The 19,797-nt window shown below is 36.3% G+C and overlaps 2 protein-coding genes across 3 annotated transcripts; one reads left to right on the plus strand and one right to left on the minus strand.

The window, feature by feature from the left end:
• The first annotated feature begins 3,262 nt into the window (after positions 1 to 3,262).
• Positions 3,263 to 4,554, plus strand: LOC148190522 (putative LRR receptor-like serine/threonine-protein kinase At3g47570). The gene is made up of 2 exons (XM_088102838.1): positions 3,263 to 3,669; positions 3,775 to 4,554. The coding sequence occupies exons 1-2, from the start codon at positions 3,300 to 3,302 to the stop codon at positions 4,152 to 4,154; spliced, it is 750 nt and encodes a 249-aa protein (XP_087958964.1). The 5' UTR covers positions 3,263 to 3,299; the 3' UTR covers positions 4,155 to 4,554.
• Positions 4,555 to 7,393: 2,839 nt separating this feature from the next.
• Positions 7,394 to 14,486, minus strand: LOC148190523 (uncharacterized). 2 transcript variants are annotated; one of them, XM_088102837.1, is made up of 3 exons: positions 13,936 to 14,486; positions 11,864 to 12,666; positions 11,607 to 11,757 (listed from the first exon to the last, which is right to left on the minus strand). In XM_088102837.1, the coding sequence occupies exons 1-2, from the start codon at positions 13,943 to 13,945 to the stop codon at positions 11,891 to 11,893; spliced, it is 786 nt and encodes a 261-aa protein (XP_087958963.1). In that variant the 5' UTR covers positions 13,946 to 14,486; the 3' UTR covers positions 11,607 to 11,757; positions 11,864 to 11,890. The 2 variants fall into 2 exon arrangements, 1 of the variants encoding a protein (XP_087958963.1); XR_015783195.1 differs by lacking the exons at positions 11,607 to 11,757; positions 11,864 to 12,666 and adding an exon at positions 7,394 to 7,690.
• Between the last annotated feature and the right edge of the window lie 5,311 nt (positions 14,487 to 19,797).

The raw sequence follows: 19,797 nt of genomic DNA on the forward strand, positions 1-19,797 counted from the left end.
TGGCCGCCCCCCCGTCGCGGTTGTGGCCGCCCCCGTCGCGGTTGTGGCCGCCCCCGTCGCGGTTGTGGCCGCCCCCGTCGCGATTGTGGCCGCCCCCGTCGCGATTGTGGCCGCCCCCGTCGCGATTGTGGCCGCCCTTGTCGCGATTGTGGCCGCCCCCGTCACGGTTGTGGCCGCCGCCGTCGCAGTTGTCGCCGCCCCCGTCGCGGTTGTCGCCGCTCCCGTCGCTGTGGTTGTCGCCGCTCCTATTGCCGCTCCCGTCACGATTGTGTTGTAGTGATTTTTAGGGTTAAGAATCTTTAGGGTTAAGAATCTTTAGGGTTAAGAATCTTTAGGGTTTTAGGGTTTCTTGAGAGTGATTACTAATTACTCTAATTCCTCTTTCTCTATTTCTAGTTTGTATTACATTATGTAAAGAATGTGATTGGATTTATGGGTTCTTAGTGTATTTTTTTTTTATTGTTAGATGAATTGAATTGAGAGAATAATTACTTGTATTATATTCCAATTTTATCTTATTGTGTATGGAAATTTATATAAGAAAGATGAATTTTTGGTGGTTGATTGAGGTGGTAATGGAATATATATTGGATTTGCAATTTTGGATGAAAAATTTAAGTCTGTTGATTCACAACAGAGTTAAAATTTAAGTCTGTTGCTTAATAACAGATTTAAAATTTAAGTCTGCCGAATCTAAGTCTGTTCTAAAACAGATTTAAAAAGCACAAAATAACATACTTAAGAAGCCTATTTTGTACTGGTGAGAAGAAATATGGACTAGGGCTAAAATACAAATAAAGAATAGTAAACTAACTAAAGATAAGATAAGATATCTAATAAATTAATATATATAGCACTCTCTCTCAAGTTGATGCATACATATTGTTTATACAAAGCTTGTTACAATTATAATTCATTTTCAGTCCCCGTAAAGACTTCGAGAAAATATATGTTTCTCCACTTGAATGATACCGAATTATTAATGATTTGCAAAGACACCATGTGTTATCGTTGGAGCTCTCTTTCCACGACAACAGTGGGCAACGCGAGCTAGGACAGTGTCACGGCAGGATCACTTTGAGGTTTTGTTCGAGCTCTCCTTCGCTACCAGCGTCATGGTGAGCAACGCGGACTAGGACACGTTTTAGGAATAATTGGAAACGAAAGAGGGATGGAAAAACACAATTCTCGTAGTTAACTGAATCGAAAACATCATAGGTTCGATTTTTTAAAACTAAACTATAAAGTAGTATATTTAACTTTTAGTAAAAACAAATTAGTTTTTTTAGTATAGTATAATTAACAATAATTAAGTACAAATTAGTTATTTTTGCCCAGCCCTATATAAAATTCTAGTTTTGATGGGTAAATATAATACTTGCCATATTCTAATAGGTTCTCCCCTAAAATATTAATTCGGAGTCTTCTATACTAGATGTCTTTTTGCCACAATAAATACATCAAATAGAGTAGTTCAAACAAAGGATAGAAGTTATTTAAAATGCTTTCTTTTCCTTATATTTTTTTTAGATATCATTTGCATCTCCATTCTAAAATAATTTCCCAAATTCCATAAAACATTTTCTCTGGTCATATAAGTCAAAATATTAAATAAAAATAAATAAATAGAAGAAAAATAAGAAATATATAAAAGTGGAATGAAAAGTGTATTATTTAGGGCTTAGATGGCCTCGAAATTGAATAAATACCAATAAACTGAAGAGATAATAATAAAATTAATTGCGTTATAACGATATTAGACTGATAACCACAAAATCAAATCTTAATAAGCTATTACGACATATAGATCATATTAACCTAAATTAGATCCATTAAGATAAAAAAATCCATCAACAACTTGCAAAATAGATTAACATTTCTCAAATATAAAATTAATTAATTGCACATTTCTTATTTTCACCAGCACACCGCGTAGTGTGGAATTTTCTTCTTGTAGGGACACTCGTTAGGACATTTCAGCTAAAGAGTAATGCTTGAAAGAATATTTATATGACCATCTCAACCTGTCTAAAAACAACATTTTCAGAAGTACAGGGACGAAAACATAAGAATAGAAGTTCAGGGATCCAAAATAAAAATAGATAAAGTTAGGAGAAAAATATTTAACCGCAACAAGGAATAAGAATAGAGGTGACAAAAATAACTGATGTGTATAAGATGCATCTCAGATCGTAAGTAATTTTTACGGTTAAAGTTGTTATATATAAATAAGTGAATTAGAATATAATTAAATTGTTGAACGTTTTATAACTTCTCACGTCTTTTATGAGTTTAGACATGCCAGACTAGCAAGGTTGAATTTAAAAATGGGAAAATCTAGAAAATAAGATGGGAAAAGAAAATTTAAAGTCAAGATAATAACCAATACTACACGTTAAAGTCAACAGAATGACCGATACGACACGCTAAAGGTCCATTGATGACCAACCCGTAGAGAATGACCTAGTCCAACAAAAATGTGACCAACACTCTTTGAAGTTATTAAACCACAACCAATCAGTTATATATGTTGACTTAACAGTATTACAATAATTAGATAAAAATTCATATGTCATTATATAGATGTTAATATTGTTTTAACATTTAAGAATAAAAGATTAAAATTATATAATTTTTATAAGATGCATTCACCTCTTTCACTATCTCCCAGTTAGATTGTCAACTTGATATGTGATTCATGGATTCCTAACTCGTTCATGAAAAAGCTCTCTTTTAGGAAGTTCCATCAAGTGGATCCAAAAGAAACTATTTTCCAAAACTTCTTCTCAAGTAGAATAAAACTAATATTAAGGTAAGTTTGACTCACTAAAAAACATTAACTAACGTTTAGAATCAATATTATTTATATATACATATAAAATTATATATTTTACTATTTAGTTTAATATGTTGTAATTTTATTATATTTTGTTTCGGTAGAATTGTGTAGGCCGAGATACGTGTGTAATGAATCACCTTTACTCCTTCCAGTGATACTGTTGCCGTCGCGTCTCCTTCCTGTGTAAAGCTCTTTGAGGAAAAATGGGTTGGGTACCTGCAAAGACACTCCGACACTAAAGTTTCATACCAAAGCTTGTACAATGGAACTGATGGGTTCTCAACTACAAACTTGATAGGGAGTGGGAATTTCAGTTCTGTCTACAAAGGAACTCTGATCTCGAAGACAGAGTTGTTGCCGTAAAGGTTCTAAACCTGCAAAGAAAGGAGCTCCAAGAGCTTCGTGGCAGAATGTAATGCACTAAAAAATATAAACATCGAAATCTTGTTCAGATTTTGACATGTTTTCCAGCACAGATTATAAAGGTCAAGAATTCAAAGCTTTGATCTTTGAGTACATGAGAAATGGAAGCCTGGAGCAATGGTTGCATCCTACCACAACAAGTGTTGAGCATCCAAGAACATTGAGCCTTAAACAAAGATTAAGTATCATGATTGACGTAGCTTCTGCATTACAATATCTTCATCATGAATGTGAGCAGTCGATCATTCATTGTTATTTAAAGCCAAGCAATGTCCTTCTTGATGATGAGATGATTGCTCATGTAAGTGATTTCGGCATAGCAAGACTTCTCTCAACAATCCAAGGTATCACCTCCAAACAATCAAGTACAATTGCAATAAAGGGGACTGTTGGCTATGCTCCTCCAGGTATTTTCTTCTGTTTTTGAATCGTTTAGTTGCTTTGAATTCTCACAAGTTTGTGCTGTGAATATGTTATTTCTTATGTGTATTGATAGTTTTGTATAATGATAGAGTATGGAGTGGGTGCTGAAGTGTCAACTTCTGGCGACATGTACAGCTTTGGAATTCTTTTGCTGGAAATGCTTACTGGGAGAAGACCTACTGATGAAATGTTTGAAGATGGTCAAAATATTTGTAACTTTGTTGCAATTTCATTTCCCAGTAAACTTTTTGAAATTTTGGATCCGCGACTTATTCCGATTGAGGAAAATGATTGGAATCTTAATCCAAATGTTGAGAAGTGCTTAGTTTCACTTTTTAAAATTGGACTTGCCTGTGCTGTGGAATCACCAAAAGAAAGAATGGATGTGGTTGATGTCAGCAGGGAGCTTCATCGAATTCAAAATGCCTTTTTGGTGAGTTTTTATTTTTATTTTTTTGGAATGCTTTAATAATTATTGCACAATTACATCAAATTTCCTTTTTAAAAATCATAAATTAGTAAAATTGAGGATTTATATGTGTCTTATGTGTATTTGGATTTTTATTAAAAATACAAAATGGATTTTTAGATCAATGTGTTCTAACCTAAAATTGAACTTCTTAGGTCCAGGCTCTGTTTTCGGAAATGATCCTTCAATCTTCTTATTGAGTTGAGTCAAGGTGTTGATAATATTGAAGGTTGAGCACATCATCAAATGAATATCACTTGGGAAATGTGGGTTTAAATCAAGTGAGTTTCCTTGTTATAGGTAGGTTTATCATATATATACGTTTATGTAGTCTTAAATTTAGTTTGTTATAGGTTACTCTTTTATTATATAATGTATATCAAGTTGTTTTGGTTACTAATTATTATTGTCCCTGATTGATAATCCTTTTTTCACCGGATTTTGAAAATCATTAAAAAAAACTCAGGAGATTCACTACAATAGTTTATTAAGAATTATTTTAGAAAGCTTGTAAAAGAAACAATGATCTTCAAACAAAAATTTAGTTCAGAAGTTAATTAAGTGTAGAAAAAATATTAACACCTACAATTTGTCACGGTTACCTTAATTGAATGTTGAAAGTGAAAATGATGGAATTTTTTAATAATTATGCTAGTTTTAAACATGTGTTTACGTACGGATTGATTGATGTTGGTTCATATGTTTATTAAAAGAGAATTAGAAATCGAGAAAAATAATAATAAATATTTTTAAGTTCGTAATTAAGTTTTGAATATAGAATCAACCTTAAAATTAATTTATAGGTTTAAAAGTCCAATAAGCATAGAAAAATATAAATAGTAGAGTTTGTAAAAGTATAAATGATAAAATATGTGCAAGCTATAAATGATATGGAGCAATATTTGGAGTTGATTTGCTAACAATATAAATTAATATACGAATAGACTAAGGTAATGTGAGTTGTTAGACTGATTTAATTAATGTATTGACAAACTTGTTTAATATATGTTATTAGATTTGTCTAATTAGTATATGGAAGTTGAGAGGGGAGCATAATTAGTAATAGGTTTTTTATGATGTTCAAAATTGTTTGATTGGTTTTTGATGATGTCTGAAGTGGAAGGAGATAGAAATACTTGACCTTAACTTATTATTGAATATGTTAAAATGTATGTCAAGAGATGCTTGCTCTCTATTTTAATCCATTATATTAAAATCAAAATATATTAAAAATATGAGTATCATGTTTTTGTATATAGATGGGTCTTGTCTTTATTATGTAATACGGCGAAGCAACTCAGAACTTTGATTTATGAAGCAAGAATAACTTGAAAGCATTTTTGGAGAACAAAAGACCTTCATAAGTGAAAATCAAAGACAAGAAACCTTCAAGCATGGTTAAATGTAGATGAGTGGTGAATTAGTGTGGTTTTTGTTGGTTTGAAATATACACTTGAGGTGCTTTCTTTCCTTTACGTTTGTTGTAAACTTGATCATTACTATGTATAATTGTTGTGAAGGCAAGGGTTAAGGGTGATTGCGTGAAGCTTTACCTTAAAGAGTGATTATTGATTGTTAGAGGTTAATGTTGCATAGGCAAACTTGTAATTTCTAATATCTACATCTTTATAGTGTATTTTCTTTCAAACTTAAGTTGTTTCGAAGAAGACTAAATGTATTCTCATTTAAGTCAAACCAGTATAAAATCTTGTGTGTATCATGCATTTCTTTCTTTACATGTTTTTACATATTGTATTGATTAAGAAAGTTCGCTCAAAATAGTAATATACATTGCATTTTTTTTAAAGAAGGGTAGGTGTAAAATTTTAATCCAATTCACCTCTTCTTAGTTGAGACCTATTAGTTTTAACACTTTTAACAATTTGAATAAGAGTTGGTTAATCGAATATTAATCGATTAAAAAGATCCTCTTATGACTAATATATCTCAAACATTTGTTGATGGGGCATTTATAAATACACCACCTTTGTTTGCTAGAGAAAATTACCCATTTGGAAAATTAGAATGAAAATTTGTCTAGAATCAGTAGACAAAGGTGTATGGGATGTTATAATAAATGGACTTTTTCAACCCACAAAGATTGAAAATAGTATGACTGCACCCAAAAAGTTCTCTTAATGGACTCCTGATGAAAACAAGAGAGCACATTGTGATGTGAGAGCAAAAAAATATTATATCTTTTGCATTAACCCTCGATGAATTCTATAGAGTTTCAGTTTGTGAATCAACTAAAGAAATGTGGGACGTCTTGGAAGTGAGACATGAAGGCATAAATGAAATTAAGAGATCAAGAAAGAATACCCTTGTTCAAGGATATGAGATGTTTAGAATAAAGAATGGAGAAAACATCTATGATATCCAGAAAAGATTTACCCACATAGTGAATCATTTGTTGGCTCTTGGAAAGATCTTTGACGAGAAAGAACTGAATAACAAAATCTTGAAGAGTTGAAACAGAAAATGGCAACCTAAAGTCACGGTATAATATCTAAATCCAAAGATCTTACCACAATGAACATGGCTATGTGATGAGTGCATATTTATGTCCTTATTTAGCCTTAAATATTGGATTCTTAATTGGTTTTTATACTTTAAAAAAAATATTTTAATTAGGATTTGTTATAATTGGGTTTATTGAATATGAGATACAAAAACATGATAAAAATAACTTTTTTGTTGCATAAATATTCTATGGATATTTTGATGTGTCTTAGTGGAACTGCATTTAAGTTAAGCTTATTGAGGTGTGGAAATAAATTGGTTAAAGATTCATGAATCTTAAAGATAAATCAAAGAATAGAAAATAATCAAAATCACAAGAAGTGAAGTCAAGCTAAGCATTGTAAGAAGGCAAGAAAAGCATGGAAAAGAATGAAGAAATTTGGCTAAACTAGGAAGAGCGAACAATCAATAAAAACTGAATCTTGTAATTTTCTCTATTTTTTCTACAAAAAAAAGCTTTAATAATTAATAAATATTTATAATAAAATATAATTTGGAAAAAATATATCTTAATATATTTTATTTGATATTTTTAAATAATTATTTTATTATATTAGTAAATATTAAAAAATAATATTTGTCAAGTTTTATTTCAGAAATATTATTTCGAAAATTCCAAAATCTTTGTTTCAAAACTTTTGAAATATATAATTTGAAAGTCAATTTTCTAGAAGATAAAATGATTATGGGTTAAACATGATTTTAATCTCTTGATCCTTGTCCGTAAAAAAAATATAATTAGACTCAGTTGGCTAACGTCCGGTCAGTGTCATTTTTTTTTTTCGGAGTCAATTTTTCCCATGCTTCTCTCCCTTCCGGCTCCTTCCTTGCATCGAGCTTCTCTCCCTTTTCTCTCCATCCGTCTCCTTCCTTGCATCTCCGAGCTTCTCTCCCTCTTCTTCCTCTGCTCTCCCTAGCGGCCGTAAGGTCTCCCGCTTCCTCCAACGCCACCCCCTACCGTCACACCGACGGTAAATCCTGACTCGGCTTCAATGAGGGCATCCATTCATGACCTTGTAGAGTTCAAGAAGGAGTTTAGTTTGACGAAGCATACTTATTAGAAGTTCTGTAGTGTGTGATTATTAAACTTATACAAATCTGAGATGCATTTTTATAAGTTTTGTAATTCTTCTCTGATCAGAACAAGAGTCTTATTTGGATAATTTATATTGACTTTTACTAAAACTCTTACTTAGATTGCTCAAATAAACAAAAAACTATTCAAAAATAGTAAAAAGTAAAAACATATACGAAATCATGGCGGACTTAGATGTAAGTTTTCATTGATCTTGATGATTACATGACATTAGGATCTTAAGAATTTATGATTCTCACTAGATTAAACATAATTACATAGGCAAGTTAAGAAATTACTAACCTTGATCCATGCTAATTTATGATTCTCTCAAGACTTTCTTGATGACTTTCTAATGGAAGAGAGAGCTTCTTGATTTTGTGTTTGTGTGCATCAGGGACAGAACCCTTCAACCATTCTTATACAACTTCCATCAAGTTGTAATTGCCATTAAGTCCCTCAAATATATTAAATCACATTTTAACCCTTATTTATTTTCACATGAGTCACTTAATTGTTAGGTAATTCTAACATTCTCCCACTTGACTCTTGTGATATCATAACATTCTGTGATTTAATAAATAATCATAATGCGTATTTGAGGACTTTACATAATTGGCTTCATCATTATTCATAATTAAAGATATAGAAATAATAAGAGTCATGGCGGTCGCACATCATTCAACCAATATGTCTCCTTCCATGTACTACTGTATCATCTCCTTCTCTTTAATATGACGTTAGAAAACTTAAATACATAATGGGTTCAAACATAATGTCATTTTAATAACAATAATATCATTTGTTTCTTTTTCTTCATCATAATTTGTATACATAACCATACAGAAGAAAATACAAATACAAATTTCAGAAACTTATACATTAAAGAATTCAAGTGTCACATAAGCATTAATAACATTAACATTCAACTTTCAATGGTAGACATAATGCCCATATTCTTTACATGATCAACAAATAATTTGGGCGGTAACCCTTTTGTTAAAGGGTCAGAAATCATACAATTAGTGCTAATATGTTCAATTGACACTTTATGTTTCTGAATTTCTTCTTTAACGACAAAGTATTTCAATTCCATATGTTTAGCACCTTTGGAATACTTGTCGTTCTTAGAAAAGAAGACTGCTGCGGAATTATCACAATAAATTTTCAGCGGCTTGGCAATACTGTCAACTATTCCAAGTCCTGAAATAAAGTTCCGCAACCAATTAGCCTGAATAGTGGCCTCAAAGCATGCCACAAATTCAGCTTCCATAGTGGATGTAGCAATGACGGACTGCTTCGCACTTTTCCATGAGATTGCTCCTCCGGCTAAAAGATACAGATAACCATATGTAGATTTTCTTGTATCTATACAGCCAGCAAAGTCTGAATCTGTATATCCAATCACTTCAAGATGATTAGATCTTTTGTAAGTAAGCATGTGATTCTTTGTTCCTTGTAGGTATCTTAAAACTTTCTTTGCAGCTTTCCAATGATCCATTCCTGGATTACTCTGATATCTACCAAGCATACCAACTGCAAAACTAATATCTGGTCTTGTACATGTTTGAGCATACATCAAACTCCCAACAACAGATGCATAAGGGATATTTTCCATCTGTTTCCGTTCCAAATCATTCTTTGGACATTGCATGAGACTAAACTTGTCTCCTTTATGTATTGGAACGGGAGATGCTGAACATTTATCCATCTTAAATCTCTCTAAAACTTTATTAATATATGCTTTCTGAGACAAACCTAACAATCCTTGTGATCTATCACGGAATATTTCTATTCCTATCACATAATATGCCTCACTCATATCTTTCATTTCAAAGTTGTTAGAGAGAAATTTCTTAGTCTCACTTAACAGACCAAGGTCATTAGTTGCAAGCAAGATATCATCAACATATAGAATCAAAAATATAAACTTGCTCCCACTGACCTTTAGATATATACACCGATCAACAGTGTTTTCCTTAAATCCAAAGGATATAATAGTATCATTGAACTTGAGATACCATTGTCGGGAAGCTTGTTTAAGTCCATATATTGATTTCTTTAGTTTATACACCATGTGTTCCTTTCCTTTTTCAGTGAACCCCATCGGTTGATCCATATAGACATCCTCTTCTAAATCCCCATTCAGAAAAGCAGTTTTGACATCCATTTGATGCAACTCAAGATCATAATGAGCTACTAATGCCATGATAATTCGGAAAGAATCTTTCTTAGAAACAGGCGAAAATGTTTCCTTATAGTCAATGCCATCTTTCTGAGTAAAACCTTTGGCAACAAGTCGGGCCTTGTAGCGTTCAATATTACCGTGAGAGTCACGTTTAGTCTTAAAGACCCATTTACACCCAACTCTCTTGCATCCTTCTGGTAATTCCACAAGATCCCATACATCATTTTGTACCATCGATTTAAGCTCATCTTTCATAGCATTTAACCACTTATCAGAATTATCACCATTAATGGCTTCTGAAAATGAAACTGGATCGTTATCAATACTCAAGTCATTTTCTGACTCTCGTAAATAAACCACATAATCATTCGAAATAGCAGACTTTCTTTCTCTTTGAGATCTTCTTAATACTATTTCTTGCGATTGTTCTACTACTGGTTCATTATCGATCATGGGAGTAATAATGTGTTGTTCTTCTTGATTGTTGTGTGTTTCTACAACATGAGGAACAACAACTCTTGAAGAAGAGGTACCAATTACAGGAACTTGTACTTTAATTTCTGTAATTTCAACCTTTCGTGAATCTACACTCCCACTAGTTTCACCATTTTCAATGAACCGAGCATTTCCAGTTTCAACAATTCTTGTACTATGGTTAGGACAGTAAAATATATACCCTTTTCTTGCATCCAGTTTCTTTTCTTGCGGATTATAAATTCTTATTTCTGCCTGACAACCCCAAACATGCAGGTGTCTCAAACTGGGTTTCCTATTTGTCCATAACTCAAAAGGAGTCTTTTGAACAGCTTTACTGGGAACCCTGTTTAACAAATACATGGCAGTCTTTAATGAATACATCCACAATGATACAGGTAAACATGAATTACTTAACATACTCCTAACCATATCCATTAAGGTTCGATTACGCCTTTCTGATACACCATTTTGTTGTGGTGTGCCTGGCATTGTGTATTGAGCACAAATACCACGTTTCTCAAGAAATTTAGCAAATGGACCAGGGTGTTGTCCACTTTCATCATATCTTCCATAATACTCACCACCTCTATCAGACCTGACAATTTTCACCTTTCTGTCTAATTGTCTTTCTACTTCATTTACGTAAACTTCCAAGACATTCACTGCTTGAGATTTCTCATGCAGTAGATAGACATATCCATAACGCGAAAAATCATCAATGAAGGTGATGAAGTATTTCTCTTTATTGAAGGTATTCACATCAAACGGACCACATATATCAGTGTGTATAATTTCAAGAAGCTGTGTACTTCTTGTGGCTCCTTTCTTTGTGTGTTTTGTTTGTTTGCCTTTAATACAATCCACACATACATTCAATCAGTAAAATCTAAATCTGGAAGGATTTCATTCTTTACTAATCTTTGCATCCTTTCTTTGGAAATGTCCCAAACGTTTATGCCACAAATAAGCAGATCGTTCATCCACTAAACTGCGTTTAGTGCTAACATTGTGATGCAAGGTCATAAGAGTTTCAGCATATAAATTATCCAAATTCAATTTATATAAACCATCATAAAGTGTACCAGATCCAATCATACAGGCACGCTTAAACAAACTGAAACAACCATTCCCAAATTTAAAAGAGTATCCAGCAACATCAAGCTTAGACAAAGAAAAATTTCTAGTGATACTAGGTACATAAAAAGTATCCATCAGGTCTAAGTGATATCCAGTGTCAAGAATAATCGATAAGTCCCAACAGCTTCCACTGGAACTTTCACTCTATTTCCCATGAAGACAAACTTCTCAGTTGGGTTTATGGTTCGGATTATAAGGAATCCCTGCATCACATTAGAAACATGAGTCGTACATCCAGAATCAATCCACCAAGTATTATGGGGAACTTCAGTTAAGTTTGATTCAAAACATACGTAAGCATTATGCTACCTTTCTTTTCGAACCAAGCTTTACGCTTTAAGCATCTTTCTGAAAATGTCCAGGCTTCTTGCAGAAATGACATTTATCATTTTTCTTCTGGATTTTGGTTGAGGACTCGTCAATCTTTAATGGTCCTTTACCCTTTACATGTTTCTTAAATTTCTTTCCAGCTCCTTGATTCTTTAGATAATGAACAGAGTGGCTTCTTAAGTTCTTAAGTCTGGTCTCTTCTTGAACTAACATACTGTGCAATTCATGCACATTCCATTTGTCTTTTAAGGTGTTATAGTTCATCTGAAATGGACCATACTCAGACGGTAGTGAGTTCAAAATGAACTGCACGAGAAAAGTCTCATCCACTTTCATTCCCAAAGACTTAAGTCTTGCTACTATATTTGTCATCTCGATCACGTGTTCATGCATAGTACGTGAACCGTCAAACTTCATGGTGGTCAACGTACTCATCAATGTCCCAGCGAGGGACTTGTCAGCAGTTTGGGAGCGCTCTTCCACTAATTTCATAAATTCTTTTGCATTTTCAGTTTTCGGAATAGCAGATTTGATGTTACTTGCAATGCTCATTCTCATAAACATTAGACTAAGTCTGTTTGATCTTTCCCAAGCTTTGTAATGAGCTTTCTCTTCAGTGCTACTAATATCAGTGATAGCAGCCGGTTTCTCAACTTGAAGAGCCAAGTCAAGATCCAATACACCTAAGTGAAATTGGACTTGTTCACTCCAATCAGGGAACTTTAATCCATTAAAGACCGGAACAGACGTAGCGAGCGAGTGTAAAGATACCGGAACGGGGACTGTAATTAATACATGCTAATCATTAATGCTTTGAGTCATAAATACAGATTCAGACTTTAATCATCATTCTATGCATATTAGTGTTCTCCTTTGGGAGATCCATTAATACACAAACATAAGCATAATGATGCTAATAATTGTAAATCTTTACTGATAATTAAAAATGCATCAACTAGAATCATCTACTACCTTTGGGTATATAAATAAATCTAGCGAGCATACAAAATTATCTACAATCATACTCATTAATTATAAGATCAAATAATCATCTTTGGATGATACAAAATATCTTATAATAATGAATTTTCAATTAACCCATAAATTAATTATTCATAATTTAGCATCCATACAATGAGTAATTGAAATAAAATCATTAATAATTTGAAATTAAATTAACTTTAAAATTTTGTCACTTTGGTGACTAACAAAATTTACCATAATTAATTTCAAATAATAATAACCTTTATTTCATTATTAATCATAAATAGCATCCTTGTTAATTTTAATTTAACAATATATTTATTCACATAAAATTTATTATGTGTCATAATTAAAATTGAAAACCTAATTTCAATTTAAGTGACTAAATTTCATAAAGTGATAATACTTCCTTTAATTCTAATCACTTAAAGACTTTAATTCTCTTAAATTTGCATAAATAATTTATATTATTATTACTGTTATGCTGCACTTCACGTTTGATATCATTTTGCAAAGTTTCAACACCAATTCATATAAAACAAGAAACTTCCCTTTCATTTACGTGTGTGGCAGACCATGTCCAACTTGATTTTGATTTTTTATTTTTTTTTATAATATACTATTCATAAAATACAAAAGCTTTGCAAAAGTTTTCAATACACCTTCACCATTCACGGCAAACAAGGTTTGTCCAACATTCATAAAGTTTAAACCTTTAATGATAGCATTTTGGGTGCATTCCCGTAAGCTTACAAATCCATACTATTCATTTCTTCCCAAAAACACTATTCATCATCTTCTACCTCTAACACATAATTTCAATATGCAGCTTTTTATATATACAACTTAAAGCATTTATTCCAGCACCACAATTTCATCATTTTTTAGGAAAAAATCATGAATCAAATTTCTTTATTCTAGGAGAATCATAAATCTAACAACCTAAGCTCTGATACCACATGTAAGTTTTCATTGATCTTGATGATTACATGACATTAGGATCTTAAGAATTTATGATTCTCACTAGATTAAACATAATTACATAGGCAAGTTAAGAAATTACTAACCTTGATCCATGCTAATTAATTCTTGATTTGCTTCAACTCCTTACTCAATCTATCCCTTGATGCAACCTTAATTCTCTCAAGACTTTCTTGATGGCTTTCTAATGGAAGAGAGAGCTTCTTGATTTTGTGTTTGTGTGCATCAGGGACACAGAACCCTTCAACCATTCTTATACAACTTCCATCAAGTTGTAATTGCCATTAAGTCCCTCAAATATATTAAATCACATTTTAACCCTTATTTATTTTCACATGAGTCACTTAATTGTTAGGTAATTCTAACATTAGAGGCCAAAATCGAGGAGCGCAATGCGGCCCTGCCGGTCTCTGGCGGCGAGGAGGAGGTGGTTGGAGGAGGGCTTAGAGGAGAGAAGGTGGCGGCTGAGAAGGACGGGTGACCAGCGGAGGGTGGTGACGAAGGGAGCGATGGATGAAGGCGGAGGAGGGATGGGGAAGGAGGTGAGTAACTGCATGGAACATGTGTCAACGATGGAGATGCAGGCCGGAGGGGAATCCCAAGAGACCGTGCAGGCTCAGATTTCCGTTGCTTTGCTTCTTGCTAATGAAATCAAAACTTTCAACTGTACCTTTAACGTTAAATTATTAAATTCTCATTTACATTTTCTTTAATAGATAAAAACATCGACTATAAATTACTAGTAATAATAATTTTGTATGTGTAGATATGTTTATGGAAAGTAATTTCAAAATAATTAATTTCGTTCGATATAACAACAAAATTATCTTTTACGCAAGACAAAATTATGCACTAAAATGAAAAAGAAACCATGGTTGAATATCCTAGTGTTTGCTAGAATTTACTCATTTCCCTTTTTGTTTCATGAGCATAACGTGATAGGTACATTGGAAGCAGATTAGATGAAATCGTAGCCTCAGAAAACAAAAAGTTAACTATAGTAACCACCATATCCGTCACCTCAATTACAGTGCATTTTGCCATTGCTGACGTGTGCTTCTTTAATCATCACCACTTGCAACTTGCAACCAGAGCGTTTTACTTGACCGGGACTGAGATGAATTGGGCTTTGTTCTTGAAGGATGCCTGTGACGAGAATGGGCTTTGATTGAGAAGGATCTCTTGGTACTGTTTAATGAGAAGCTTTATAAGTATTGTTATGTAGTAAGATATTTTATCTTAAATATTATATTTATCACATAAAATATCTAAGATATTTATAAAACCACTAACCACATTTTTAGGTAAGGTGGTTATTTCTTATTTTGCTTATAAATACAGTAACAGGGCCAAGGTCCAGGTACGTTCTCTTTATGTCTAGAGATCCTAAATAATATTTCAGAGCAGTAATTACTCTCTTGAGAGCTGAGGCTTCATAACTCACATCTGACTTGAGCGTCGGAGTATCTTTGCAGGTACCTCCCCCTCCTTTGGCGAGTGTGAACAACAACAATTGGAGAAAAGCAAGCGTTCCAGACAGCCAGGAGCAACAAAGACACACCGGAAAATATCTACACTGAAACATTTTGGCGCCCACCGTGGGGCCGAGTGCCAACCCAAAGAAGCCACAAGAGGAGCCTCGGCCTTGACGAATCCCTTCTTCAGATAAAGCTACTGCCGCATCACTGCCAGGAATCTCCTCCGCGAGCCATTGACGCCACCGCCAGCACCTCTGCGAAATCGCGCCAGTGAGCACCTCCGCTAAATCACACCCTTTGCGGGAGAGAAAACTTCTTTCACTGCCTCTTTTAATCTCGACGCCGTCACCCCAGTTTTCCCTTCCATTTGGAGGAAACAACAATGTCCCAATCCAATTATTCAAGAACGGGTTGAAGACTGGTGCAGGGACTGTGACGCATCGGAACTGTATCTGGCTTCACCGTCTCCTTTGTCGGTAAACGTGGGAAATCTTCGTCGGAGAGGGCTGCCGCCTTCATCATCGCCGCTGCGAAGATCAAAACCACAATTCCAATCAATGAAAACCCAATTACAACAGAAATCCCTAATTTTCCAATTTCCACAAAATCCCAAACCCCAAAATCGGAGAACAGCAGGAACCCTAAACCCAAAGCTCAACGGCGCCGCCACTTTTTCAAATCACTGCGTCGCTGCCCTCGCCACCTTCACGCATTCAAAATGGCGAACTCTTTGCACAGGAATCGAAACCCCAAGGATCAGAATCGAGATTGAGAACCGAAAACCCTAAATTCCCAAACTCGGAGACAAGCCATTTCGGCGCCTCCAAGAAAACCGCGTGTCGGACCCATTCTCCACGTCTTCCGCAAAAATCGCGCCATCCACGTCTCGTTCGGTTCTGCCTCCACATCATCCACGTCTCGTTCGGTTCCGCAACAATCGCGTCATCCACGTCTTGCGCACGTCCAGCCTCGCGTACGTCAATGATGTTCGTCCTGAAACGTCCCAAGCTCAGCCTCGCGTACGTCAATGACGTTCGTCCGGAAGCGTCCCAAGCTCAATCTCGCGTACGTCAATGACGTTCGTGCGGAAGCGTCCCAAGATCAATCTCGCGTACGTCAATGACGTTTGTCCTTAAACGTCCCCCACTCGGCCTCACGTACGTCAATGACGTTCGTCCTGAAACGTCCCAAATACAGCCTCGCGTACGTCAATGACGCTCGTCCTGAAACGTCCCAAATTCAGCCCCTCGTACGACATCAACGTTCGGCCATTGCATTCCTCTGACGTTCGGCCTAGAGCGTTCGTCATTTGGTTCAGCGAGCGTTCGCAAAGCGCTCGTCAATTCGTGTGTACGAGCGTCCACACTGCTCGACCGCTCGTCAATTCTCGTGTACGAGCGTTTCTACCCCACTCAACAATCCTTGTTAACGAGCGTTCAAATACCGCTCGACAATCTATTTCAGCGAACGTTCAAATACCGCTCGACAAGCCATGTGACAAGCATTCACGTGTCGAGCGTCCAAACCGCCCTCACGCCAACGACGTTCGTTCTATTAGGGCCAATCGTTCGGCCATTAGATTGTCGAGCGTTCGTCTCTTCGCTCATCATCGACATTCGGTCCCTAGCGCTCGACCTCACGTGCTACTCAACCGCTCGACAATCAGTATGTGGACGAGCGTTCAAACAACAGCCGCTCGTTCTCGTCTTTGTATCCGAACGCTCGACACTCAATGTGGACGAGCGTTCAATAAGCAGACCGTTCGTCCTCACCCTTCGGAAACGAACGCTCGACACTCAATGTGGACGAGCGTTCAAACAGCAGCCGCTCGTCCTCGTCTTTGTATCCGAACGCTCGACACTCAATGTGGACGAGCGTTCAAACAACAGACCGTTCGTCCTCGCCCGACTCGAACGCTCGACAACGACTGTGGACGAGCGTTCAAGCAATCAGTCGTTCGTCCTCGCCCTTTGTATTCGAGCGCTCGACAATCCCGATGTACGAGCGTTCAAGCAGTCGGTCGTTCGGCCTTAAAGGTGTTCGACCTTTGATTTCAACCGCTCGACAATCTCTGTACGAGCATTCAAGCAGTCGGCCGATCGGCCTCAAAGATGTTCGACCTTTGCTTTCAACCGCTCGACAATCTCTGTACGAGCATTCAAGCAGTCGGCCGTTCGGCCTCAAAGATGTTTGACCTTTGCTTTCAACCGCTCGACAATCTCTGTACGAGCGTTCTAGCAGTCGACCGTTCGGCCTCCTTTTGGTTTCAACCCCTCGACAATCACTGTGTCGAGCGTTAAAACAGTCGACCGTTCGGCCTCCTTTTGATTTCAACCGCTCGACAATTCACGGCTACGAGCGCTCCAACCTTCGGCCACTCGACGCCAACGACGTTCGTTCTCTTGGGATAAATCGTTCGGTCATTAGATCTCATGGACGCTCGGCTTGGAGCGTTCGTCGCTTCGCTCAACATCGATGCCAAACAGTCGGCCGTTCGGTCATTCGGACTCACTGGCGTTCGGGCACCAGGTTTGCAACTAGACCAAACGGTCTCACCTATATGCTTAATATTATTTCTTACAGTGCAGATAAGCATATCTTGTACATAAAAGCGGACACCTGAAAGCCGTTCATCCTGAAGCACTCCTAGACCTGGTAGATGTTCGCCCTAGAACACCCAGGCGCATTGAACAAAGGGGCACACTCCCGCTGGTAGATGTTCGCCCTAGAACACCCAGACCATCAAACCTAGGGGACCATCCTCTAGCCTAGCTTATGTTCGCCCTAGAACATAAAATTTTCAAAGATTCTGTCGTTCGACATCGAAAGCGTTCGTCATTCGGCCTCAACGCTCGACCATCAATGTCAACGAACGCTCACAAAGTCGGCCGTTCGGCCTTAAAGGTGCTCGACCTTTGATTTCAACCGCTCGACAATCCATCCGGACGAGCGTTCAACATTCGGCCGTTCGGCCTCAAAGATGTTCGACCTTTGATTTCAACCGCTCGACAATCCATCCGGACGAGCGTTCAACATTCGGCCGTCCGGCCTCAAAGATGTTTGACCTTTGCTTACGAGCGCTCTAGCAGTCGACCGTTCGGCCTCCTTTTGATTTCAACCGCTCGACAATTCCTGTGTACGAGCGTTCAAGTATTGTGTACGAGCATTCAAGTATTCGGCCGTTCGACGCCATTAATGTTGTCCATTCGGCCTCATTGACGTTCGTCCGCTTGGCTTCAATCATTCGGCCTCACATGCCACTCGACCTCTACCGTCCGTGGCCTCAAGCATTCAGCTTCTGTGACCTTCGGCTATACAGCCTCTACTGCTCGGTCCTCCTTGGTTCACGCTCTCTAATACAGCGAATACAACCTCCATCAAACTCATAAGTCCTATAGTTACCACGTTCGTAAAACGGAACGGTTAACTAGGACTTGGGGGGCATGTTATGTAGTAAGATATTTTATCTTAAATATTATATTTATTACATAAAATATCTAAGATATTTATAAAGCCACTAACCACATTTTTAGGTAAGGTGGTTATTTCTTATTTTGCTTATAAATACAGTAACAGGGCCAAGGTCCAGGTACGTTCTCTTTATGTCTAGAGATCCTAAATAATATTTCAGAGCAGTAATTACTCTCTTGAGAGCTGAGGCTCCATAACTCACATCTGACTTGAGCGTCGGAGTATCTTTGCAGGTACCTCCCCCTCCTTTGGCGAGTATGAACAACAACAATTGGAGAAAAGCAAGCGTTCCAGACAGCCAGGAGCAACAAAGACACACCGGAAAATATCTACACTGAAACAAGTATGCTCAGGTCGACCACCAAATGGAACATGATCCCAGGGTGAAAGACCATCATTTTACTTTATTTTTTTGAGTTAATTGCATTGTGCTTCCTTGGAAGAGAAATGTCTGGTGAGTGTATACACTTTAACACCCAGAGACGGAGGAAGAGAGGAGGGAAAGAGGCTCAAAAATACAAGAAAGGAGACCGAGGGAGAGAAGCTAAGAGAAAGATTGACTTGATGTAAAAAAAAAAGAAAAAATTACATAGTCAGACGTTAGCCCGCTGAACATGTTTTTATCCCGATTAATTTTGGAAGACAAAAAATTATAATTTTTTTAAAAATAAATATCAAAGTGTACGAGAATTTGAAAGAGGAACGAAAACAAGAATAAAGTTGAGCGACTAAAAACATATCTAACTCAACAATTATTTTAAAAATAAATTGTTAGGGATTCAGGAAGAAAGAAAGAAATTGTGGGGTGCATGAAATAAAAGCCTAATTTCATAGCTTTTCAGCAAACGAGCTTAATTGGGTATAAACTTTTTGATTTTATTTACTATTTACACTACCTTAAAAATTTTGGCGACAAAAATATTTTTGTCACCCAATTTCCTATTTGATACCCCAAAGTCAAATTAAAGTTTTGAGTTTTTAAGCCCAAATTAAAGTTTC

This window comes from Vigna umbellata, unplaced genomic scaffold (genome assembly GCF_029865625.1).
Source record: "Vigna umbellata cultivar VRB3 unplaced genomic scaffold, Vumbellata_1.0 scaffold_836, whole genome shotgun sequence".
NCBI classification, from domain to species: Eukaryota; Viridiplantae; Streptophyta; class Magnoliopsida; order Fabales; family Fabaceae; genus Vigna; species Vigna umbellata.

Coding starts and splice junctions, on each gene's coding strand:
- LOC148190522 (XM_088102838.1), top strand. CDS start 3,300: ATGTTTTCCAGCACAGATTATAAAGGTCAAGAATTCAAAGCTTTGATC. Junction 3,670..3,774: donor TGTTGGCTATGCTCCTCCAG/GTATTTTCTTCT, acceptor GTATAATGATAG/AGTATGGAGTGGGTGCTGAA.